At 44.9% G+C, this 20,415-nt stretch overlaps 1 protein-coding gene across 1 annotated transcript in view; it reads right to left on the minus strand.

Moving 5' to 3' along the window:
- Positions 1–20,415, minus strand: part of LOC139664469 (unconventional myosin-IXb-like) — a 61,536-nt gene that overhangs the window by 7,693 nt on the left and 33,428 nt on the right. Inside the window, 26 exon segments of the mRNA XM_071543308.1 lie at positions 447–578; positions 1,524–1,642; positions 1,790–1,865; positions 2,129–2,701; positions 2,774–3,430; positions 3,683–3,843; positions 3,998–4,147; positions 4,424–4,546; positions 4,648–4,758; positions 4,854–4,934; positions 5,047–5,169; positions 5,450–5,489; positions 6,741–6,854; positions 8,396–8,488; positions 9,246–9,321; positions 9,813–10,008; positions 10,269–10,410; positions 10,768–10,889; positions 11,461–11,595; positions 11,983–12,099; positions 12,481–12,570; positions 12,692–12,821; positions 13,270–13,370; positions 13,986–14,085; positions 15,996–16,058; positions 19,185–19,279. Of these exon segments, the coding sequence (XP_071399409.1) occupies positions 447–578; positions 1,524–1,642; positions 1,790–1,865; positions 2,129–2,701; positions 2,774–3,430; positions 3,683–3,843; positions 3,998–4,147; positions 4,424–4,546; positions 4,648–4,758; positions 4,854–4,934; positions 5,047–5,169; positions 5,450–5,489; positions 6,741–6,854; positions 8,396–8,488; positions 9,246–9,321; positions 9,813–10,008; positions 10,269–10,410; positions 10,768–10,889; positions 11,461–11,595; positions 11,983–12,099; positions 12,481–12,570; positions 12,692–12,821; positions 13,270–13,370; positions 13,986–14,085; positions 15,996–16,058; positions 19,185–19,279 (3,920 nt within the window).

The raw sequence follows: 20,415 nt of genomic DNA on the forward strand, positions 1-20,415 counted from the left end.
TGGCACACAATGTCTCCTCACTGTCTCTTACGTATAGACATCTCAAATTTACTTTTACTACTACATTTACTACTTCCTAAAAATCCTAATTTTCTTAAAACAAGTGAAAAAATCTGCTACTGGGTTGAGATAATGTCACTTCTTTCCAATGCAGTTTCACTTGTTTCAGGAATTTTCTAGAAATGAGTGTCAATATCTTGAAACAAGTCAGAATAAGGCAGATCACTGCACTACTGCCAAGAAAACGACACTTGATTCTAGAAAATTCTTTAAACAAGTTGATTTGCATCAGAAGTGAAATTATCTCACTGCAGTGGCAGATTTTTTCCACTTATTTTAAGAAAATTTGGATTTTAGGACTCAATTTGACTGAATGGCTTGTTAAGATGGAGATTCTTTACAGTGTTGACAAGACAGTTTATATGGAGGCCTGAACAGTTTCCTCTTTGTGTTAATTACCTTCCCCTCCTGCTGGCTTCTCGTTGAGGGCCTGAGCCAGGGTCAAATCTCCATCGTCTGGAGTCTGGGCCTCCTTGTGTGGTCGCTTCTTCAAGATCTTGCTTAGGAAACCCGTTGACCTACAGGGCACACAAACACAAGAAGCTCTTAAGAATATTCACACACCAAGTCAAGCTAAAATATAGTGCAACTCCAATACTAAGGGGTTGTCATATTCATGGATCTGTGTTCAAGCTATTTAAACTTCCATTTGTTTCTAATGGCAGCTCACTATTTTCCTTAGTTTTTTTTTTTCCACTTTCGTGTTCCTGATCATGTCCCTGCATGTAACAACCTGGTATTCCTTCTTGGCAAGAGTTAGACAAAACAGATAGTGTAACTAAATAACTAAGAAAATGTCCAGTTCTGAGAATACCATGAAAACTGTGTTATCTAGAGAGAGTCTGTCTTTACAGTGCCACATATTCAAGGTTTGCTCCAATACTATCACCATAGCAACAATACAAATTCAAAACAAAGCAATCCACTCGATCCCTTCATCTGATAAATCTCTGGCCCAGTGAGTGAACCTCAGGCAAGCCAATCCATTCAGAGTAAATTCAGTTATCAGGAATTTCCGCAATCGTGTCTTTTTCCCATAACAAACTGCCTGTGTATCTATATATGGTTAAGGGAGACCGTGTGTGTGTGTGTGTGTGTGTGTGTGTAACACCACATGAGGGAGCCAGGGACGGTTTGATTATACAAGACAAAGTGTTTTCCCATGAGCCATCTGGCTCAGACAGACCTCCTAGTGGGTTAAGATGCAACTGTGAACGGTTTAATGTGAAGGGGCTTTTCCTCATAATCCAGCAGAGTATTATACTATCTGCACTGATAATTATAGTCACAGTACTATACGAATCAGGCTGTACTTCAGTAGAGCTCGTCTCCTCAGAGCTACGACATTTCTAAACCAATATATTGGCCGACATATTATTGACAGACGTGTGCCATTTGTTGCTGTTTTTGTTGCTACAGCTCATCACCAGCCCGAGTGTGTCTAGTCCTGTGCAGTGCAGTACCTCTCTGGTGTGGATGGGACGGTGTGGGCTGAGTCCTGGTGACTGGAGCCATCTTGGTGTTTCCTTCTGATGGAGCTTCCCTTTGAGCCATCAGGATGGCTTTCAGCAGGGGAAAGCATCTGCAGAACAGAAAACATAACCAGAGAATGAATACTTATTCTACAAGTACAGTAAGTTTATATGCATGTGTATTTATATGCATCTGAGCTTACAAAACATTATAAAACATGAAATGGTCCATTGAAGCAGATCAATAGTTATGATACCTCTCTGCCTGAAACAGCACCGGCTCCCTCAGAGGATGGAGACAAACTGTCTATTGAAGAGGAGGCTGTTCGACTCCTGCAGACACGGGGACAGAGATACAGAGATGATGATGACAAATCAATTTATGAGCAAGATACAGGAAGACTGGGGTCAGCATTGAAAATCACAGAGGTAATGACATTATAAAGCAGTTTCCTACATACACACAAACATTGGAAAATGTTTGTCAATGTTTGAGATCTCTTATATTAATATAAATGATGTAACTGAGAACAAAACATGCTTAAAGAAGGGTAGAAAGGGTAGAAACGAGAATATGACAAGAAGAGAAGACGTACTGTGCGTGTTTTTTCCTCCTGTCCTCCCTGTTGTGAGGCGGAGGGGGGCTGGTGTTCTCGGAGTGCTCTCCTTCACTCCTCCTCCCCTTCCATTTCTCCGGCTTCTCCTTCATCCCCCCGGGACGGCGCTGCAGGTTTGTCGCCCCGACACCCTCCCCGTGGCCGTTCCTCTCCGGCACGGAGTCAGAGCGCTGCAGGGACAACGTAGATGGACGAACGGGACCGGCAGAAGGAGGTGGAGGAGACGTTTTAGCCTCCTTCTTCCCTCCTTTGTCCATCTTCCAGGCCACAAAGGTGTACTGATCCAGCTCCTTGCTGTCCGCTCGCTCTTTTAGCCTGGCGGCCTCCTGGTTTTTGCTCTTTGACGCGGAGGTTTCATCCTTGCCGGTGGCTGAGGAGGAGGAGGAGGTGGAGGCAGCTCGTTCAGTCTCTCTCTGGTTGTGCTCCAGCCCTCTCTGCCTCCTCTGCTTCCTCTTCTCTTGGCTCCTGGACACCTGGCCCTTGTGAAGAGGGGGAGGTCGCACTCTCTCTTGCTCAGCGTGGGATGGAGTGGGGCTAGTGCTGGGAGCCTGGCTGTCCAAACTCTTACCTGGAGACTGGGATGCAGCTGCCTCAGATGTCACCCCATCCCCGGGCTTCTCTGACTGGGCAGGTTTCGAATCCGACTGTCCCACTGTCTGGTTCTCCAAATCCTCGTCCTCTTCTTCCTCGTCCAGCTGGGGTCCGGTCTCAGCCAGGGTACCGTTGGTCTCCAAATCAGACCTGGGAGATGAAGACTCACCGCACTCTTCCTCCGCTCCCAGACCTTCATCCTCCTCCTCCAGCTCTTCCTCCTTCTCCTGTTCCTCTTCAGTCTGCAAGCTTGAGGCAGCCTCTCCATCCTTGTCTCCTCTCTCCTCCGTCTCCTGGACAGGGATGTTGTCCTGTTGACTTTCATCTAGTGTCTCCTCTGTGACCAACTCTATATCTGGATCCTCCCTCGTTTGAGGCTCCGCATCAATGCCGTCTGCCTGCTTAAGCCCGGCTACCTCCTCCTCCTTCCTCGCTTTCCTTTCCTCCTCTTCCTGCCGGAGTCTTTCCTCCTCTTCCTCTCTCTTTTTCCTCGCTGCCTCTTCTTCGGCCTCTCTAGCGAGTCTGGCGGCCTCAGCTTCCCTCGCCAGCCTGGCTGCCTCTTCCTCTTCTGCCCTCCTCTTTGCTTCCTCCATTTCTGCCCTCCTCTTTGCTTCCTCCATTTCTGCCCTTCTACGAGCCTCTTCTTCCTCCTCCTCCTTCCTCCTTTTCTCCTCACGTATGGAGTGGCACCTGTAAAAAAACAAAACGTAATGACAGGATACGATTATAGCCTAATCTTTATGATAAGCTAAAAAAGCTGTTCCAAGTCTCTGAATTTCCCAAATATCTATGACAGACAATAAACATCTTTTGAAATGTCATCACAGCATTTCAAGACCATCAATGCTCCATTTGAGTTGTCGATGTCCCAGACTGGGCTTTAAACATTATGCCAACATACAAATAGAGTCACACACAGTCTGATGAGTGTCTTGGTGTTACCTCCTGCGTGCAGAGTGTCCTCTGACCAGGGCTTGTATCTTGGTAATGCCCTGTTTATGCTGGCGGTACTTGGCTCTCTGACTGGACCCCCTCCACACAGCCTGGATCAGAGTGGCCGCTCGCCGCCTCTGCTCCTCTTTGCAGTACCTGCGCCATGAACGCTATGAGGGAGAAGAGGGAAGAGGAGAGGACATTATCAGGACAATACAGTTTAATTCTCTTCTAAACACTACAAACAAACCAGAGTGAGACATATACAAAATCAATATGTTGATGTAAGTGCATCAAAAAACCACTGGTTGTATCTATGGGTACCTGGATCAAGCTGGCCGCCTTTCTCATGTCCAAGAACTCCTTCCTCTGCAGGCGAGCTCTGAACCAGCGCTGTAGGAAGATGATCTTCTGCATCACATCCTTGTGCAGCGTGTCCTGCAGCTGCTGCCGCTCCAGCTCCTTCAGGTAGACCTGGGTAGAGGGTAAAAAGCACATTTGACGGGAAAGGACATTATAAGTTGCCAAACAGTAATGATGCTATAACAGAACACATATCTCACATGCAGGGACTTTTGTAAATCTTATAATCTGCAAACCTCTGGTACATTTTCAGAAAGGGTAATGGAAACTAATTGAGACAGTTGGAGACACTTGGAATTCATTATCAGCACATTGTCAACAGAATGGGGTTCGTCTAATGTACTAAAACTATAAATCTAAATCAATAACAAGAGCTTATTGGCTGACCTTAGTTTTGCCTATCTGGTAGGTGGTGGGGTCCAGGCCCATCTTCTCAAACAGCACTGAGATGTCCTCCTTACAGGCTGCGGCGTTCTTTGGCAGCAGCACCCTGAACTGCTCTATGAACTCCTGCAGGGACAAAACAAGGAAGGCCATTAAAAAACGACTGAAACAATTGGTAAAGAATAGATTTGACTAATGATCATTAATAAGGAGTAGGTCTGCAGTACCTGGAAAGTGTACTTGGCTCCGTAGCCCGACCTCCTGATGCGCACAGTTTCCAGCATTCCTGTGTAGCGCAGCTGCTGAAGCACCAAGGCCTCATCCAGACACATCTCCTTCTGCTCATGGACAACGGCACAGGAAGCATATTCTGTTATTTTCTGTCTAACCATTCAGATCTATTAATTATTTAATCACACTGAAAGGCTCTTACCTTCTCAGCATTGGAGCGAATACAGCGAATGAAGAAAGGCTCTGCTCTGCCCAGAGTCTCCAGGAGTTTGGTCAGAGAGGTCTGAAGAAAACAAGGAGGAGGTTTGAATTTAGGATTGAAGCCGAAGGGTTTGTTTGGTGTAAAATGTCAAGTGTATACTGTGCATACTGTTGGGTCTCATCTGTGATGTTACCTGGAACTGGGCACTGATGCTGGGGGGCTTTTTCTTCTTGTGCAGGTGGAGCAGAGACTTGGTAGTGCGATCGTGCAGCGTCAGGCCCACAATGAACTTCAGAGACCGAGAGTCGAGCAAATTCTGCATGGTAGCAGTAGAGTAAATTAGCTTTTTATCACCACTTTACATGGCGCTCAATGTGCACTAAATCATCAAAGTACTAAAGAAATTAATATAACATTTAACAGGAATGCCAAAATATACCAAACCTTCAAAAATTGGTGGCAGTTGCATAATTAATCATAGTATTAGGTTGCAAAAAATGGTTTAGTGCAGCAGTAGTGGAGGTATGTGACTGAATGTCTATGAATATTCTTTATCTCTCTCTGAACAGAGTGCTTGTTTCTTTAGTCAGGTTTACCTTGGGGATGATCTGCTTCTGTCTGGTGTTCTTGTTCTTCCTGTGGAGAAGGAAGGAAAGAAGAGGAAGGGTGAGTTAGAGGAGTGGAGAGGTGAATATCTGAGGCAGGCGGATGGAAGGGGGGAGTGGATGGAGCGCGTGGAGCCAGGTTAGTATGGTTGGTGAGTCTTCTTCATGCGCTGTCAGTCAGTGAGGAGATCGAGGGTTGCACCTGGATGACGGGATGAATGATGGGTAGAGGCAAGGCTTGAATGAGGAGGAGGGGGAGGATCAATGAGAGGAGGCGGTGAAGGAGAGGAGGAGGTGAAGGAGATGGGATGGAGAATCTAAACAGTCAGACCAGCAGAGAGTCCGCACGAAGAAAGAAGAAACTCCTGTTCCATGCTCTCTTGCTTTCACCACTAGACAAAGAGCCCTAAATTCAAGTTGGGTTCATGTTCCCACTGTCACCAAGTGTCAGACTGCAGAACTTGCTGTAAACTGTAACATGCTGTGTGGCCACTGGGACCACGTTTTTACAGATGGTCTGAAAGACCTTACATGCCAGGCCATTCCTCTAAGTAGTGCCTTGCTCATGCAGCAGTTAACAAATGCATTCCAGCCATTACATCTTCAGCCTTCAAGACCAGATATAACAAAACTAAAAACACTAGCAACAATGCGCCTGATAATTCAGATCCCACTGACTGGACCGAATCAATGTCTATGGTTTAGGCCTTAGCTGCACTTCTTGGTCTGTAACTACTTTTGGGCAGATTAGATGCTAATGGACAGAATTACTTTATTTTATAAAAAAAAACTAAAATAAAAACTAAAATGTATACATCGACCATGTTTGTGTCACCGTCTGCCGATGACAAATGTCTCAAAATGTCACATATCAGCCCGGCTGATGTATCGTTCGAGTATCGTTAAAGTGTGGTCACATCCCATTAGTGGGCCATTAGTAAGCATGTGTGTCTTGCATTCGTCTGCTGCCAGAGCGGTAATGTGCTTTAGCTTTGTATTAGATTAGATTAGAAACTTTAATTATCCTAGTGGGGAAATTGGGTAACAGTAATTGTAATTCTCTAACAGTAATAGTTATATCTATCCGGAGCTGGGTAAGCTAAATTGCTCTCATCTTCTAGATTGAGCTGAGCTGGTCAAAATGAGTCTAGGACAGTCTACATTTTTCCAGGATCTGGCCGGGTCTGGAGGAGTAGATAGGAGCATGTTTTGGCTGAGCCAGGCTCGACTAGACTGGACTGATCTGGAGAGCGGGTGATGCCAGGTCTGTCTGCAGACTCACTGGAGGACGTGACGAGGGAAGCGGAGGCGACCCCAGGACTGCAGTAGCTTGCGAGGGTCCTCACCGTCCAGCTGCAAGTCCTTAATGGAGGTGATGATCTGTGCATGCATGTCCCTGATCACACACACACACCCAGCGTTGAGAGGGGGAGTATGGAGAGTAGGAGAGGGGAGGGGAAGAACAGGAGAAGGATTGGAAAAACGACAAAAGGAGGAAGGAAGGAGAAAAAAAAAAAACGTAGGGCAGGGTGCAAAAAAAACACCACTGTTAGGACTTTGGAAGAAAACCCACCACCACCGTTACCCGAGAGAGGAACGTACACACACACAAACACACACACACACACACACACACACACACTACAGAATGGTTGGGAGTCTGACATCTAGAGGAACTTCACCTGTCACACTCACAACTCTGCTCATCCGTGAAGAATAACCCACATAATTTATTCTCCCACTATTCATGTTTAAATTCATAGAAGCCACAAGATACGCTAGACCACCCAACCATGCTGCCTTATCCACTCTAAGAATAGAAAAGGAGACACACACAGACAGAGAGATCGGTGCGTGGCGGTGCTGTATTCACACCCATATCCCTGCCACTGATGTGGTGAGCATGCAGAGCTGAGCTGAAGCTCAGTGTGGCTGGCCATCTGTCTCCATGCTGGGGCTGTTACTGGTGAGGCTGCTGGATTTACGGCCCTTTAACAGGGGCTGGTGTTATTGGAAATTGCAATCCTTTGACGGGGGGCTGGTGTTACGTTGGAGACTGGGACTGGTGAGGTTAATACGGAGCCTTTTCCACGTCTCAGAGCTAGTCCATGCAGTACTGTTCTATACTTACCCATGACTGACCGTGAACACAGAGGAGGCCAGGCAGGGAAGGAACGGGCAATACATGAACGAGCCAAACTAAAACCGACCTCAACACCTCAGTTATTTCAGACCTGAAAGGCACTGGATGATTTAATCAAGGTAACAATGGAGTGGGAGGTTCAACTGAGTTCATTTAAACTGCTAAAGGAGACATTTTTCTGCGTTAATTAAACCAACCCAGTAATTTCAGATCTGAAAACAGGAGATGGGAGGCCATGGTTCAGAAGGCCCAACATTCAAAAATTATTCACCGTTTGATTCCACTCTGAGAAAGCTCACACGATTCTCTTTGTCTGTTTAACTAGAGGCCTTTGTATGTGTTATGTATTCGTGTGTGTTTCCAGCCCTCCGTGGTTCATGTCAGTAATCCAGGCGGCTAATCAGAGTAGGCCAGTACAAACACCTTCCTGTGTTCTATAGCAAGAATAATAAACCTGAGGAAAGGAGAGAGATTATCACAGCTACAGAAAAAGACGGGGATTACAGTGAGGAAAAAGAGTGAATGCAAGTCTAAGGGCTGCTTTGTCGTACTGCCTTATATTGGTGCATTGAACTTCCTCTTAGAAAAACCCTTGACTGACTGGCCACTTCCAAAATTTCAACTCTCAATTCCTTTTCCATTGAATTCTTCAGAAAAATCATCCACCAATTTTTACATGGAAGCAAACTCAGAATGGGGAACAAACCGGTGTCAGTTACTCAAAACAAAACACATTTCCCTTCCTGCTTGGCCTCATCCTTCCATTCCTTTCTCCTGTCATCCAGTTCACTTACTTCTTACTCTCATAGCTAGCAAAGATGTCTTCAAAGGCCTCTAGAGGGCGCTCCTCTGAGTGATCAAAGTAGAAATCGAGCATAGAGGCTCGTCTGTGGAGGGGAGAGGGAGAGGAGAGAACCGCACACACTGGGGTCACCGAAAGGTGGAGAAGGGCAAAGGATATGGGTGACCAAGATGAGGTGAAGGAGGATTCATCTGTCAGGAGGTTGTGTTTCATTAGCGTTTATGGATTTAGTTCAACTCAAGCTACAGTAACTCTGCTGAGCAGCCTTTAGGTGTCTGACATTGCAGTCCTTCCTCATCTCATCCAGTACCACAGGGTAAAAGCAGAGCTCCACCAACCATTTAAAACATTTCCTCCAGGATGGAGCATCAATCAGGAAATACTCTGAACAGTGACTATATAGTGTATTACTGATGGAAAGATTGCAACCATATGAAGACTGATTTTTTGTTAATCCAATTTAAAATGATTGGTCTCCATTTCATGCAAGGTAATAGAGTTATTACAGAGAGAACAGGACCGGCTCTCTGGCTCCATCTCCACAGGTACTGTGGCAGACAGATAGCGATCTAACTGAAACCTGCTGCAGTTTGCCTCCAGGGGAAAGAGACCTGACAGTTATGTGACCAGTCCAAAGAAAACAAAGATGAAGTGAGAGAAAAACAAGTTCCATATTCAATTATCTTCCTACAGTGAATGTGTATAGTACCAGTCTTATTCACCCTCTGTTACCCAGCCAGAGTGTCTTAGCCCCCCTTAACCAGAGTGGTGCGTGTGTGTGTGTGTGTGTGTGTGTGTGTGTGTGTGTGTGTGTGTGTGTGTGTGTGTGTGTGTATTCTTACTTGTACATTCTTTCTACTGGGGCATTGGGCCGTTGAAGCTCTCCTAATGGAGTCCTGGATGTCGGGCGAACAACACCTACACAAAACATAAACACACAACACAAAGAAGATTAACAGGATTGACAATGTACTTCTCATAAGTAGGCTTTCAACCAGAAAAAGAAAGGCTGACCAGGGTCGCATGACTGCGGTAATTTTCTTGTTTTGGTTTCGGTCTTAATTTGATCTAATCTTGTTAATCCACATTAAAATAGCCTCCTACGTCAACGGGCCACTTCTGAGAGCACCAAAATAGTCTGAAGGATTGAGAATTGCAAGGAAAATGTCAAAATCTCCTAAAGCCTCACGTTTCAGGCCTCCATGTTCCTCAGTGCCCTGACCTGAAAGACTAATTACAGAGGAGAGAAACGTGAGAACTGTAATACTCTGGAGTTGTGGTATACGCTGCACATGTGGACTGAAGGTTTAGGCAGCTATGGTCGAACATGGTTACTTTTCTGTAGCACTGGACAGTAGATTTCTACAACGGATTTACAACAAACGGACGGAGTTGTAGTGATCATGTACCTGCAGTCTTGGCAGCCCAGCGGCGGCCAGCCTCGTTGAAGGCAGCCATGCCCCTGATAGTGGCGCGCAGGATGCCCCACCGGAACATGGCCACTGGGTCCATGCCGATGAGCTGCCGCACATAGGCGCGGTCGCTGCTCCGCAACAAGGCCACAATGTCTGGACGCATGTGGTCTGTGTTCTTCTCACGGAAATCCTGATGAGTTTGAAGATAGCGAATATGTTAGAAAAAGGCATCACAACCAAACGAACAAAGGCGCTAGATTCTATATAAGTGTAATTCCATTTAGGAAGTATCATACAAATATTCCACAATTCACAATTCTCTGGTCTTATGAATTTGTTTACATTTGACAGCATCAGCTACTACCATGTTGCTTGACTCTTCCTTGGTTTCTGCTCATAGACTTAGGAAAGTTCTTTGATACACTAGGCGATGCCTTCTGTCCTCCTTACCTTGATTTGGTACTTGACCTTCCCAGCAAAGTGCTGGATGACAAAGGCAGGCTCCATGACTGGTGTGGGGACAAAGTATTTGTTCCCCTGGTGCTGCTGCTTGAATTTGGCCAGTAAGGTTTTATCTGTGGCATGGGGAAAGCTGGAGCAGAGGCACAGAGAGAAGGAAGATGAGGAAGAAGAGGATTGACAGAAAGAGGAAAAGGGAAGAAAGTGAGAGATGAATGGTTAGCTTCTTGAATTTAATTCAGTTCAATTTAACAAACTTCATTCCTCCCCACAGCCATAAATTATACATTAAAAAAAGACACAAACACATAAAAACAACCAAAACAAATATGACAACCATTGGAAGCATGATTTTCTTCCAGCAGTTTGTTGCCAGAAGAGCAAGAAGACCCTCGCTAAGTTGCTGTCACTCTTCATCAGTAAGCTGCCACCAGTGAGAGACCATGAAATAATGAAAGAGTGTAAATCATAAAGCTGTTGCTGTTCATACTTGCTCTCCTCGTCCAGCAGGTAGAGCAGGCCAGTGGGTTTCTTGCTGATGAGGTGGATACAGCCCACGTTGTCTGTGTAGTCGATGTTGTGCCAGGTGATGCCCTCTGCCTGGTACTCTTCCTGCATGGGAGCAGGACAGAACATTTAGGTAAACCAGTTCATCAGTGAAATCAGTCAAGCTGGAAATTCTGACAAAGTTCACTGCTGATCTGAAGCTATTTAACCAACTGTCTGGTCTCAGGAGAAAAACTGAGAACTGAGAAAAACTGCCAAAAACAGTTGTAATTAATGTTTTTTTACTGTGCATGCCAAAAACATGTAGCACTGTGCAATCTGGGTGACGGAAGGAGACATCTGCTTTCTCCAGCAAGTTTAACACAAAATAAGCAGGTTGCCAATTTTTGCATCATGGAAATGTAGTGCTTTGCTCTAGCAACGCTGCATGTAGTTTAACTTCAGTATTTCTACTGTCGACCACTACAGCTCCCAGTGAGACAAACTGTCTAGTAACCGTTGCTATCTCTAGAAATCAGTAAAGGTTATTTTGGATGAATCATCATGTTAGTTATTTTCATAAACAGAGAAGAGAAGAGAGGGCGGAGTCAGATCTTCAGGTGGAAAAAGCAGTCCATCATGTTTAATGATTTTCGGGGGGCAGACAGAGCGACAGGCAAAAAAAAAGAGAGCTCACCTGCTCCAGTTTGAAGATGTGCTGGTTGAAGTAATACTGCAGCTGCTCATTTGCATAGTTGATACAGAACTGCTCAAAGCTGTTGGTCTGAAAGTCCTCAAAGCCAAATATATCCAGGACACCAATGGACAAGCACTGGAAAACAGACAGAGCTATTAACACTAACTGAAAATTAATAAGTAACAGCATGAGGAATGCACAACAATTATCACCCCAAAGAAAGGATTATTTATAGCAATTAACCATCTACAGTGTCGTATCACATCAAAGTGAAGTTAATTCATTATTTGCATCTTAATTGGGGTAATCATACATCACTCCTTGGGGCTTGAAGAGACTCCTGAGAGTCATCTGCACAGAACACATACACAACTTTTTGAGTTGTGTATGTGTGTGCACGTGCGTCTGTCTGGATGTGTTTGTGTACAAGTGTGTGTGTGTGTGTGTGTGTGTGTGTGTGTGTGTCTGCGTTTGTGTACAAGTGTGTGTGTGTGCGTGTGTGTGTGTGTCTGCATGTCTCACCGGGACAGATTCTTCCATGTCTTTCTTGTTGAGCAGTGCATGATTGATGCGTAGGACAATCCAGTCAAACAAGGCGCTGTACAGAGATTTGGCCATGGAGTCTCTGGCTGTGATAGCCTGATGGAAGAGGAGAGGGAGAGAGAGAGAGGGGGGGGTGTTACAGGATGAAGCACATTGTGCCAATAAACTTCAATCAACATGACAGAATAGAGGCAGAGGTGCTGTTACACACTGGGCTTTTGAATGAAAATCCATTACAACGAAATGGAGAAAAACACAGGTGCAGACGCAGTGTGAGAGGTGAGTATAGAGGGTTACACAGATGAATGGAGGGTAAAATAAAAAGAAAGAAAAGAAGGTAGATAAAACAAACATTAAATGAACATTAAATACTGACAGAAAAAAAGACATCTATCTAGAAAGGCAGGCGGCCACCAATTAGTCTGCAATGCAACACTGTTATAGTAATGACAGGTTGCAGAGATGGATGGTGCCTACCTCAGAGTGGCTGTAAGGGAGGATCAGCTTGTCATTGACTGTCACCGTTTTCCTCTTCGTCAGCGCCTCAACCAGCAGCTCCTCTTTAACCTGGGAGGGAACACACACACACGTTACAGCAGACGGTCACACACATCTAGCCAGACACAAAGAGGTACAGGCATGCTCCTGTATGCAGACAGACACACACACACACACACACACACATCACCTTTAGCAGATCAGAGAGGGTAGCCAGGACCTCCGGGGGTCCCACGTCCAGCCCCTCGTCTCGGCCCGTCGACTTCTTCCTGTAGGTCACGTTGCCCAGATACAAGATGGCCGACAGCACAGAGAAGATCCTGCAGCATAGATATTTATGATTAATGCGTAAACAATCAATAAGCAGTAGTGACATAGTCATATGATGCATGCGGAGATTATTGCTATGCATGCTGTTCATGGTCTATTTTGTGTTTTCCATGCCTTCATTAACTTGATAATCCCATCATCCATAGCAGGAGCAAAGAGGCCTTTGCTTGTGCTGGTTTTGATTTGGCTCTTAGGCTCAATGAGTAGTAAACTGAATAGAAGCATTGTATAAAAGGTTATAAATGTGGCCTTTTATTGGTGTTGTTTTTTTTGGTGTGTAATTAATGTTTTTTGTCATGAGACTCACAAACTGGCCACACCAAAATAATATAAAATGTAAAATACTGATTGGAAACATGCATCAGGATGGGTTTTCCAGTTTAGGAGATTAATATTTGGCTCTTTCCTACATTATAAACTGTACACCGATCCACTCACTGTTTCTTGGTGGCAGGGAGGAAGCCGACCATCTCCATAGCCTGCTGCAGCCTCTCAAAGTCGTGACGCAGGTCCTCCTCATCTTCTATCTTGAAGTTTTGCTGCAAAGAGAGTGGAGGAAAGAGAGTGAGCAGAGGTGTAGAGAAAAATGAAAAAAAAAAAAGTAAGAGGTGAAGAACCAAGAGGGATAAAGAAGAGGGATGAGGAAAGAGAGAGCGGTGGGATAAAAAATAGATGGGATGGGATGGGGGGGGGGGGGGCAGAGAAAGAGGGGGAACAAAGAAAGCTTCATTAACATGCAGTGCACATATGGGCAGGAAGCAGGAAGCTGGGAGCATATGCAGCAGCCTATTCAACAGCATGGAAAATCATCCTGAATACCAGCTCCACTCACTGTGAATGACAATGTTACCTTCAAGGTCACACCACATACACAACAACGGATTCAGAGAGCACAGGCTGAATCAATATATACGCTTACAAGAATACTGTACAAATGAAAATCAATGAATTAAAAGGTCCGTTAAAAGGCAAAGTGTATTTCATGGACACGGATTGAGTGAATACAACAGAATGAGCGTAAATGAGGTGAAGAATGGGAACAAAAGCTAGAAGAGAAATGCAGCAGTGAAGCAGCCATTTTCAGCATTTACATGAGATGGATATACTGTAAACTGCTGTGTGTAGGGGTTGGGGGAAGGGGGATTTGGCAGCACCTGCTTGAGGTAGAGGTAGTCTTCAGGCGGCAGCAACTTGAACTCCTTCCGCTCCTCCTCTGAAGCTCCCAACAACAGGTAGTAAAACACATGGTAGTTCCTGGAAATAGACAACACATACTGTTCTCACAGGGCGTCCTTCACACATACTGTACTCACATTAAATTATTACCGCAGGACAGTTCTCCTGCCACTGATTAAGCGCAGTCTTTAGGCAAACAAATAAATGGATTAATTAATGGAGTCGGTCAATTCTTGTTTGCATCTATCATTCTTTTGTTTAATTATTTGGTAGGCAGTTATCAGTGGATATGAGCCTCGTGTTAATGATCACTATTTCCAATAAGGGCATCCCAATAAGTGGCTTATGAAAAAAGGATGAAAAGTCAACACCCTGCCCAACACCGCTGCCCACTGCTTGTAAAAAGCTAATAGGAAGAAGACAATGCCTGGACTGCTATGATGTTGATATCAGTTTTTCCACTCTTGCTATCAGCGAGGCCGGTAGGTAGATAGGCGGGAGAGCTTTGTTGTGAAAGCACACAGGAGTAATGAGTTTCCACGTTTATCACTGAGACACAATGACATCATACAGTAGACTCACTGCCGGACGAGACGGGCAAGACGCACTTGTCAACAGCAACTGTAGACTAGGTGACTAACAGTACGCTGTGTGGGTTTGGCGGTAGCCTGGAGGTTAGGGAAACGGGCTTGTCAGTGGAAGGTCACCAACTCCATTTCCAAAACCAGCTGGGAAAATCCGCTCTTTTCCCACCCACAAAATCCGGATGGGAAAAGTGAATGAGTAACGCTCTCTCCCCTCCCTAGACAACTACCGCCAAGGTGCCCTTTACGTAACAAACTGACTGCTAAAAATACTTCATCGAGCTGAAAAATAGCTGGATAAATAACAGCTAAAACCATGTCTCAGATAACAGTCCATAACAGTCTGCTGTACCTAAAGTACTGGGACAGTGCGTTAAAGTCAGCCTTTTCTTACTGGTCTCATTGACTTAAAATGAAGGGAGTGAAAAATCTGACAGCCTCTTGTTATGACTCATTCATTAGTATTACATGTTAGATTGTAAATGAATCAACAGTGGAAAATAAACACCTGAAGTTTTGCTCATTGATATATGCCTCCCTTACAAATGCCTAATATGTGTTTGCCTATTAGTCACACTAGTAGCAACAGACCAGTAGTCTAGTCTGTAGTGAATATCAGTATTATACACTGTGAGTAACACACAGTGTACGACATGAAGCAGGTGTGAGCGACAACATGGCAAATGAGGCCGACTCTCTCAGAACTGACAGGCAGTATTGTTTAGTTTTTTTCATTCGTTTGTACAGAAGTAGTTAATGCTTAACCCACACAAACAGGAGTTTGGTTCACATCAAATTAGGGCAAACTGAATGCACGTGACTTCACACCCGGTTTGACTATGATCTCTCGCTACTACAGCATGTCTGTTTATAGCTGCTGAATCCTGGCACTGCACCAGAGTATACCAATACTGAAAGTGTCAAAAAAGGAGTCCGTCCTTTCTACATATCATCGTTGTCGGGTGAAAACCTTGTGTTTCTAAGGAACTAAGAAAAACGGCCTTGATTTCAGATTGACCACTATGCATTTCTGAGTTTATCCAACTTTCTCAACAAATTAAGACCATGTAATCTCTTCAAGAAAATCACTGAAATTGGAGACACAAGGTTTTCAAACAACTCAACTCAGCGTATGCACACAGGCAGTACTGATACTAGAAAGAAGACATGTTTGTACACAAGCAGTAAGTCAATTTATAACTCAACCTACACTGCCTGAGTGTGTGTGAGTATGTGTGTGTTTAAGCAAATGGACATGAAAAATCCTAGGCTAGGTTAAAGCCTTCAGTTAGACTTCATATCCAACTGTCAGAGGCTCCCAGGGGAAACTCCCCCTGTTTGTTCAGAGGGGCCCATGAGGGTCAGTGGGGTTGAGGGGTCACGATCCCGCCTGCTCCTCCTCACCTCTCGTTCTTCTCTCTGGAGACCAGGCGAGACTTCTCCAGGAGATACTTCTCCACCACAGCCCTGAGAGAGAGAGAGGGAGAGAGAGAGAGAGAGAGAGAGAGAGAGAGAGAGAGAGAGAGAGAGAGAGAGAGAGAGGAAAAGAAAGAGGAAGAAAGGGAAAGAGGAGAAAGAATGAACATGAATCACTTAACAATAAAGGTCGTCTGGTCCTATTGCTCAGCTGTTTGAGTGAGTGAGTGACTGTGTGTGTGTGTGTGTGTGTGTGTGTGTGTGTGTGTGTGTGTGTGTGTGTATTGGGGTCATATGTGAAAGTGGGCTGGTAATGAAATGAGGGGAGGAGCAGGAGGGGAAGCGAGGGCAGATGGTTGCAACAATCAAAGAGTGAACAAAGCCTTCAGATGCGGTCAGATGGATGGTGTAGCAATGCACACATCACATAGCAACACACAACAACAGACACGGACAACAGCCTAAATATGGAGCTAATCTGATTAGCTTACGAACGGGCAGGAATTTCCTCTGGTATTTTTTATTTTTTTTATGATAGAGTGAGACAGAAGAGATTGGAAAGCTATTGTAGGGGCACCAAATAAAAGCAGAGGTATGGTTTCAGACCTCTGCAGTCACGAGATATGGGATTTTAAAAGCAGCGGTATTCCCCACTACACAAGGCCAGGGCCATAAAGTTGTCTAAATCAGATTTTATACCAGCGGACCCAGGCTTATGAAAAACAACACTGACGCCAGTCTTCATGGCACACTAAGAATAGAGCTGTGGTGTCGGAGACATAGTTGTCTCCATCTGTTAGTGCTGGGGATAGACTGGGAGTAAGAGAATAGATTTATAGATCAGATACCTGCAGTTCTCTTTTCTCTTTATCTTTCCCTGAACACCTTCCTTGAGTACTCTTTGAAAGACTAGTAAAGCACTACAATTTCAAGGCAAAAGGAAAAAATGGACTTGTGTGGATGAGCTAAAAAAAAATGTTAGGGTGGGGTGTCACATGTCAAAGCCGCAGAAGCATCCATTTAGCTAAGTAACCATAGATAACAACATATCCATAGACATATCCACCATGCCAGCTTTTACTGCTTCATGCTATCTCTCATTAAAAAGCTTCAGCAGAAGTAACCTAAACTAAGCATCTGAGCTTCTTGTGAATGAGTGCAGTGTTTCCTGTAGATGTTTTTGTAGATGTGGGGTACTTTTGATTCGGAGACCCAGGTTTGCACCTGGGCCCAGTCCAGGATCAGTTCCAGCAGGTGTTGCAGCTAAAAAATGTCTCTTATCAGATAATTACATCATGATATATGGACAACCGTGTTGCAGTTGCAACTGTTTTTTGGAGGCTGGGCTGAGCAATAAGGTTGGATGATGAATTTGCATTGTATTTACATTTTTCTAGCTATGGGGCAATTTCCAGCTGTGGGGAGCCACCACAGCTAAATGGATGTAAAGAAAACAATGTGTGAATGTAATAGTGCCCTGAAAGTGAGAGTAAGAGTGGGTCTTTGTCTCTGTCTGTTCATCGGAGATGATTTAATAGAAAACAGTATCTGCAGGAATGTGGACAGGAGCCTCATTTCAGCCAAGACAAGAGGAGCCGACTGCCGGCTGGCTATATATCTGTCAACAGGTACAAGAGGGGGTAAGAGAGGTCTCACTATACACACACACACACACACATATGCCCAAACTCAATCAGAGACCCAGCCGAACACAAGTACACACACAAATGCACACACAGAAATATACGTGCTCATGCTGAGACACCTTTCACTCACACACCGCCTCCTTTTCACACTGCTTCTGAAGTGTGTGTCCCCTTTTTATCATTCAACTCCAGCCCGCTCAGTTCCCAGTGAGCGAGGATTAGCTGGACAGAGAGCCACAGTGAGAGGGAGCATGAAAACATCCTGTCTATCAGTCCGTCGGTCCGCTCAGAGAGCAGAGCAGAGCGGAACAGCAGCTAGTCCCAGTCTTCCCTTTGTTAATCTCCTCTATTGACTGTCTGAATGGCTGCCACTGGAGATGGAGAGATAGACAGGCGGCCTTTGTTAAGGCTACAGAGCAGGACTGTGATACTGGAGCAGTGACTGTCCACTGGGTTCAGTGCTTCAACTGAAGAGGAGGAGATGAGGAGGAGAAGGCTATACTGGCACTTAGGACGGTGGTAAATTATGTGAGGTGTGTTTGTGGATGTCTGCTTTTAGCCTTGTCTGGTTCTAGCCTAAAGCGGGTTGCTTTGTAGTGCAGAAAAGCCTCAGCCAAGTAAATTGAGCTATCCATATTGGATTAGAGACCCTTCTCAGGATAAGCAACTCAATAGAGGAAGATGAGACCTGGTGCTATTAAGGCCTAATCAGGTTGGGGGTGCCTGCATACTGTGAACTCATGCTGAGCAGCAGTGGCCACAGGCATTAAGATGCTTCAACTATTAAGTCTTGGTTTGTAAATTTGTTACTAATATGACATACTTTCTCTTGTATATAAACCAGGAAAATGTAAAACTTTGTATATGACATAGATGTATATGGCCTAGTATGTGATGTATATATTGTATTTAGTATGTATATATGATGTAGTATGGTATATGACAGTATGTAAAGCCCTTTGAGACTTGACTATGATAAATGGCTATATAAATAAACAAGACTAAAACTTGTCCTGGCAAGAATTTAGTCTGAATATTGTACTCTGTGTTCTTTGCATCTCTACACCCTTTGCCTTTTTAAGATACTGTGTTGTGCAGCTGCTCCCCTCTCTTCCTGCGCTGATGAGGAAGTGAGGAAGTGACACAGCTGACCAGACTTTGATGCAGCTCCTAACCAGAGTGTCTGACCGCTTAGAAAAAAGGAAGAACACGCTAGTGGCTGAAAGCTTCAGTCTACACACACATACACACATACAGCACAGAGGAGGGACACATGACTGACCATAAAAAGAGCAAAGAGGATATACAGTTATAGAGGTAGAAGGCTCTAATGATAAGCAACAGGAAGAGGAAGATTCAGAACACAAAAACAAGCAGTACCATCTAACTGGTCCTGTATGGTGCAGTACTGTAGATTAGCACAGTCTGGCTTGATTTAGAGTCTGTGTGAGAGTGCATAGTAGGTTGCTGAGTGGGTGGTTACAATGTTTGTATAGACGCACACACACACACACAGTGTTAAATTACTCACCCTCTGACCACTCCACTCTCCAGGTAGTTAACCTGGATGAATTTGCCAAAGCGGCTGGAGTTGTTGTTGTGGGCTGTCTTGGCATTTCCAAAAGCCTGGCAGAGACAGAGGAGAGAGAGAGAGGACAGAGAATGCAGGGGTTAGTATTTTATAAATTCCACACCAAGGGGATAAAGACAAAAAATGACATATTACAATGATGCATCCATTCAACCTTGATACATTTGTGGCACAACAGCAATGCCAAATCCAACACCATCCCCTCAAACCACTGACAACCACTGACTTTTTTCCTCCCTCTAATTATTAATCAGAGAAAAAGTGCTGTATGGAAAGTTGACTATTTACTATTATCAGAGTAAGGACAACAAATTATGCAGGAGTGTTGTGTTGGAAAACACATCAGGCTTGACTTTCAAAGACAACATTTATCAGCCCTCTTACTGAAGTCAACAACAACAACAAATCAGCAAGACAACAAAGAAAAGCTACAGTCCAGAGGTCAGAAAACAGCAGCTGAGGCCACAGCAGGGGGCGGGACTGGGTGTGTGTGCGTGTGTGTGTGTGTGTGTGTGTGTGTGTGTGTGTGTGCCTGTGTGTTTGTGTGTGTTTGGCGGTCTTAGGAGGGGGCGAGCATCTGTAACTCGTTGTCCCCTCTTGCCCTCCTCTCACAATCTTTCCATCCATCTCCTCCTACTTTTCTTTCCTCCTTCAAGCCCTCCTTTTTTCCTCGCTCTCTCTTTCAGTGTGTGTGTGTGTGTGTGTGTGTGTGTGTGTGTGTGTGTGTGTGTGTGACACTGTGGGTCAGTGATGATAAATGAGGTTGGTAGGGCCTATCTGTATAGCGGTGTCAGACCAAAGAGAAGCTGAGAGGAGCAGGGTTTCTCTCCAGGCCTCAGGCTAATGCCAAGCCCAGCCAGGGGCACACAGAGCCACCAGGCCTCAATGAGAGGCCCTGTTTATTGCATTGACGCCGTAACAGAATAGCACTCTTTTTTTTCTCCGTGATGCACATGCTCACATGGTTACAGATAGAAACACACACACAAACACACACACATATATAACAAAAGGCCACCACAGGGGAAGTTGACTCAGTGCATGTTAAATAGGAGCCACATTGTGTCCTCAAAACCAGTTGCAGGGTGAATTTGATACAGTGGTGTTTGGGCAGATTAGAGGTAGGGGGCACACACACACACACACACACACACACACACACACACACACA

The sequence above is a fragment of the Centroberyx affinis genome, unplaced genomic scaffold (genome assembly GCF_046629955.1).
Source record: "Centroberyx affinis isolate AG114_WGS23_722 - 3 ecotype Tasmania unplaced genomic scaffold, CSIRO-AGI_Caff_v1 ptg004288l_1, whole genome shotgun sequence".
In the NCBI taxonomy this organism is placed as follows: domain Eukaryota; kingdom Metazoa; phylum Chordata; class Actinopteri; order Beryciformes; family Berycidae; genus Centroberyx; species Centroberyx affinis.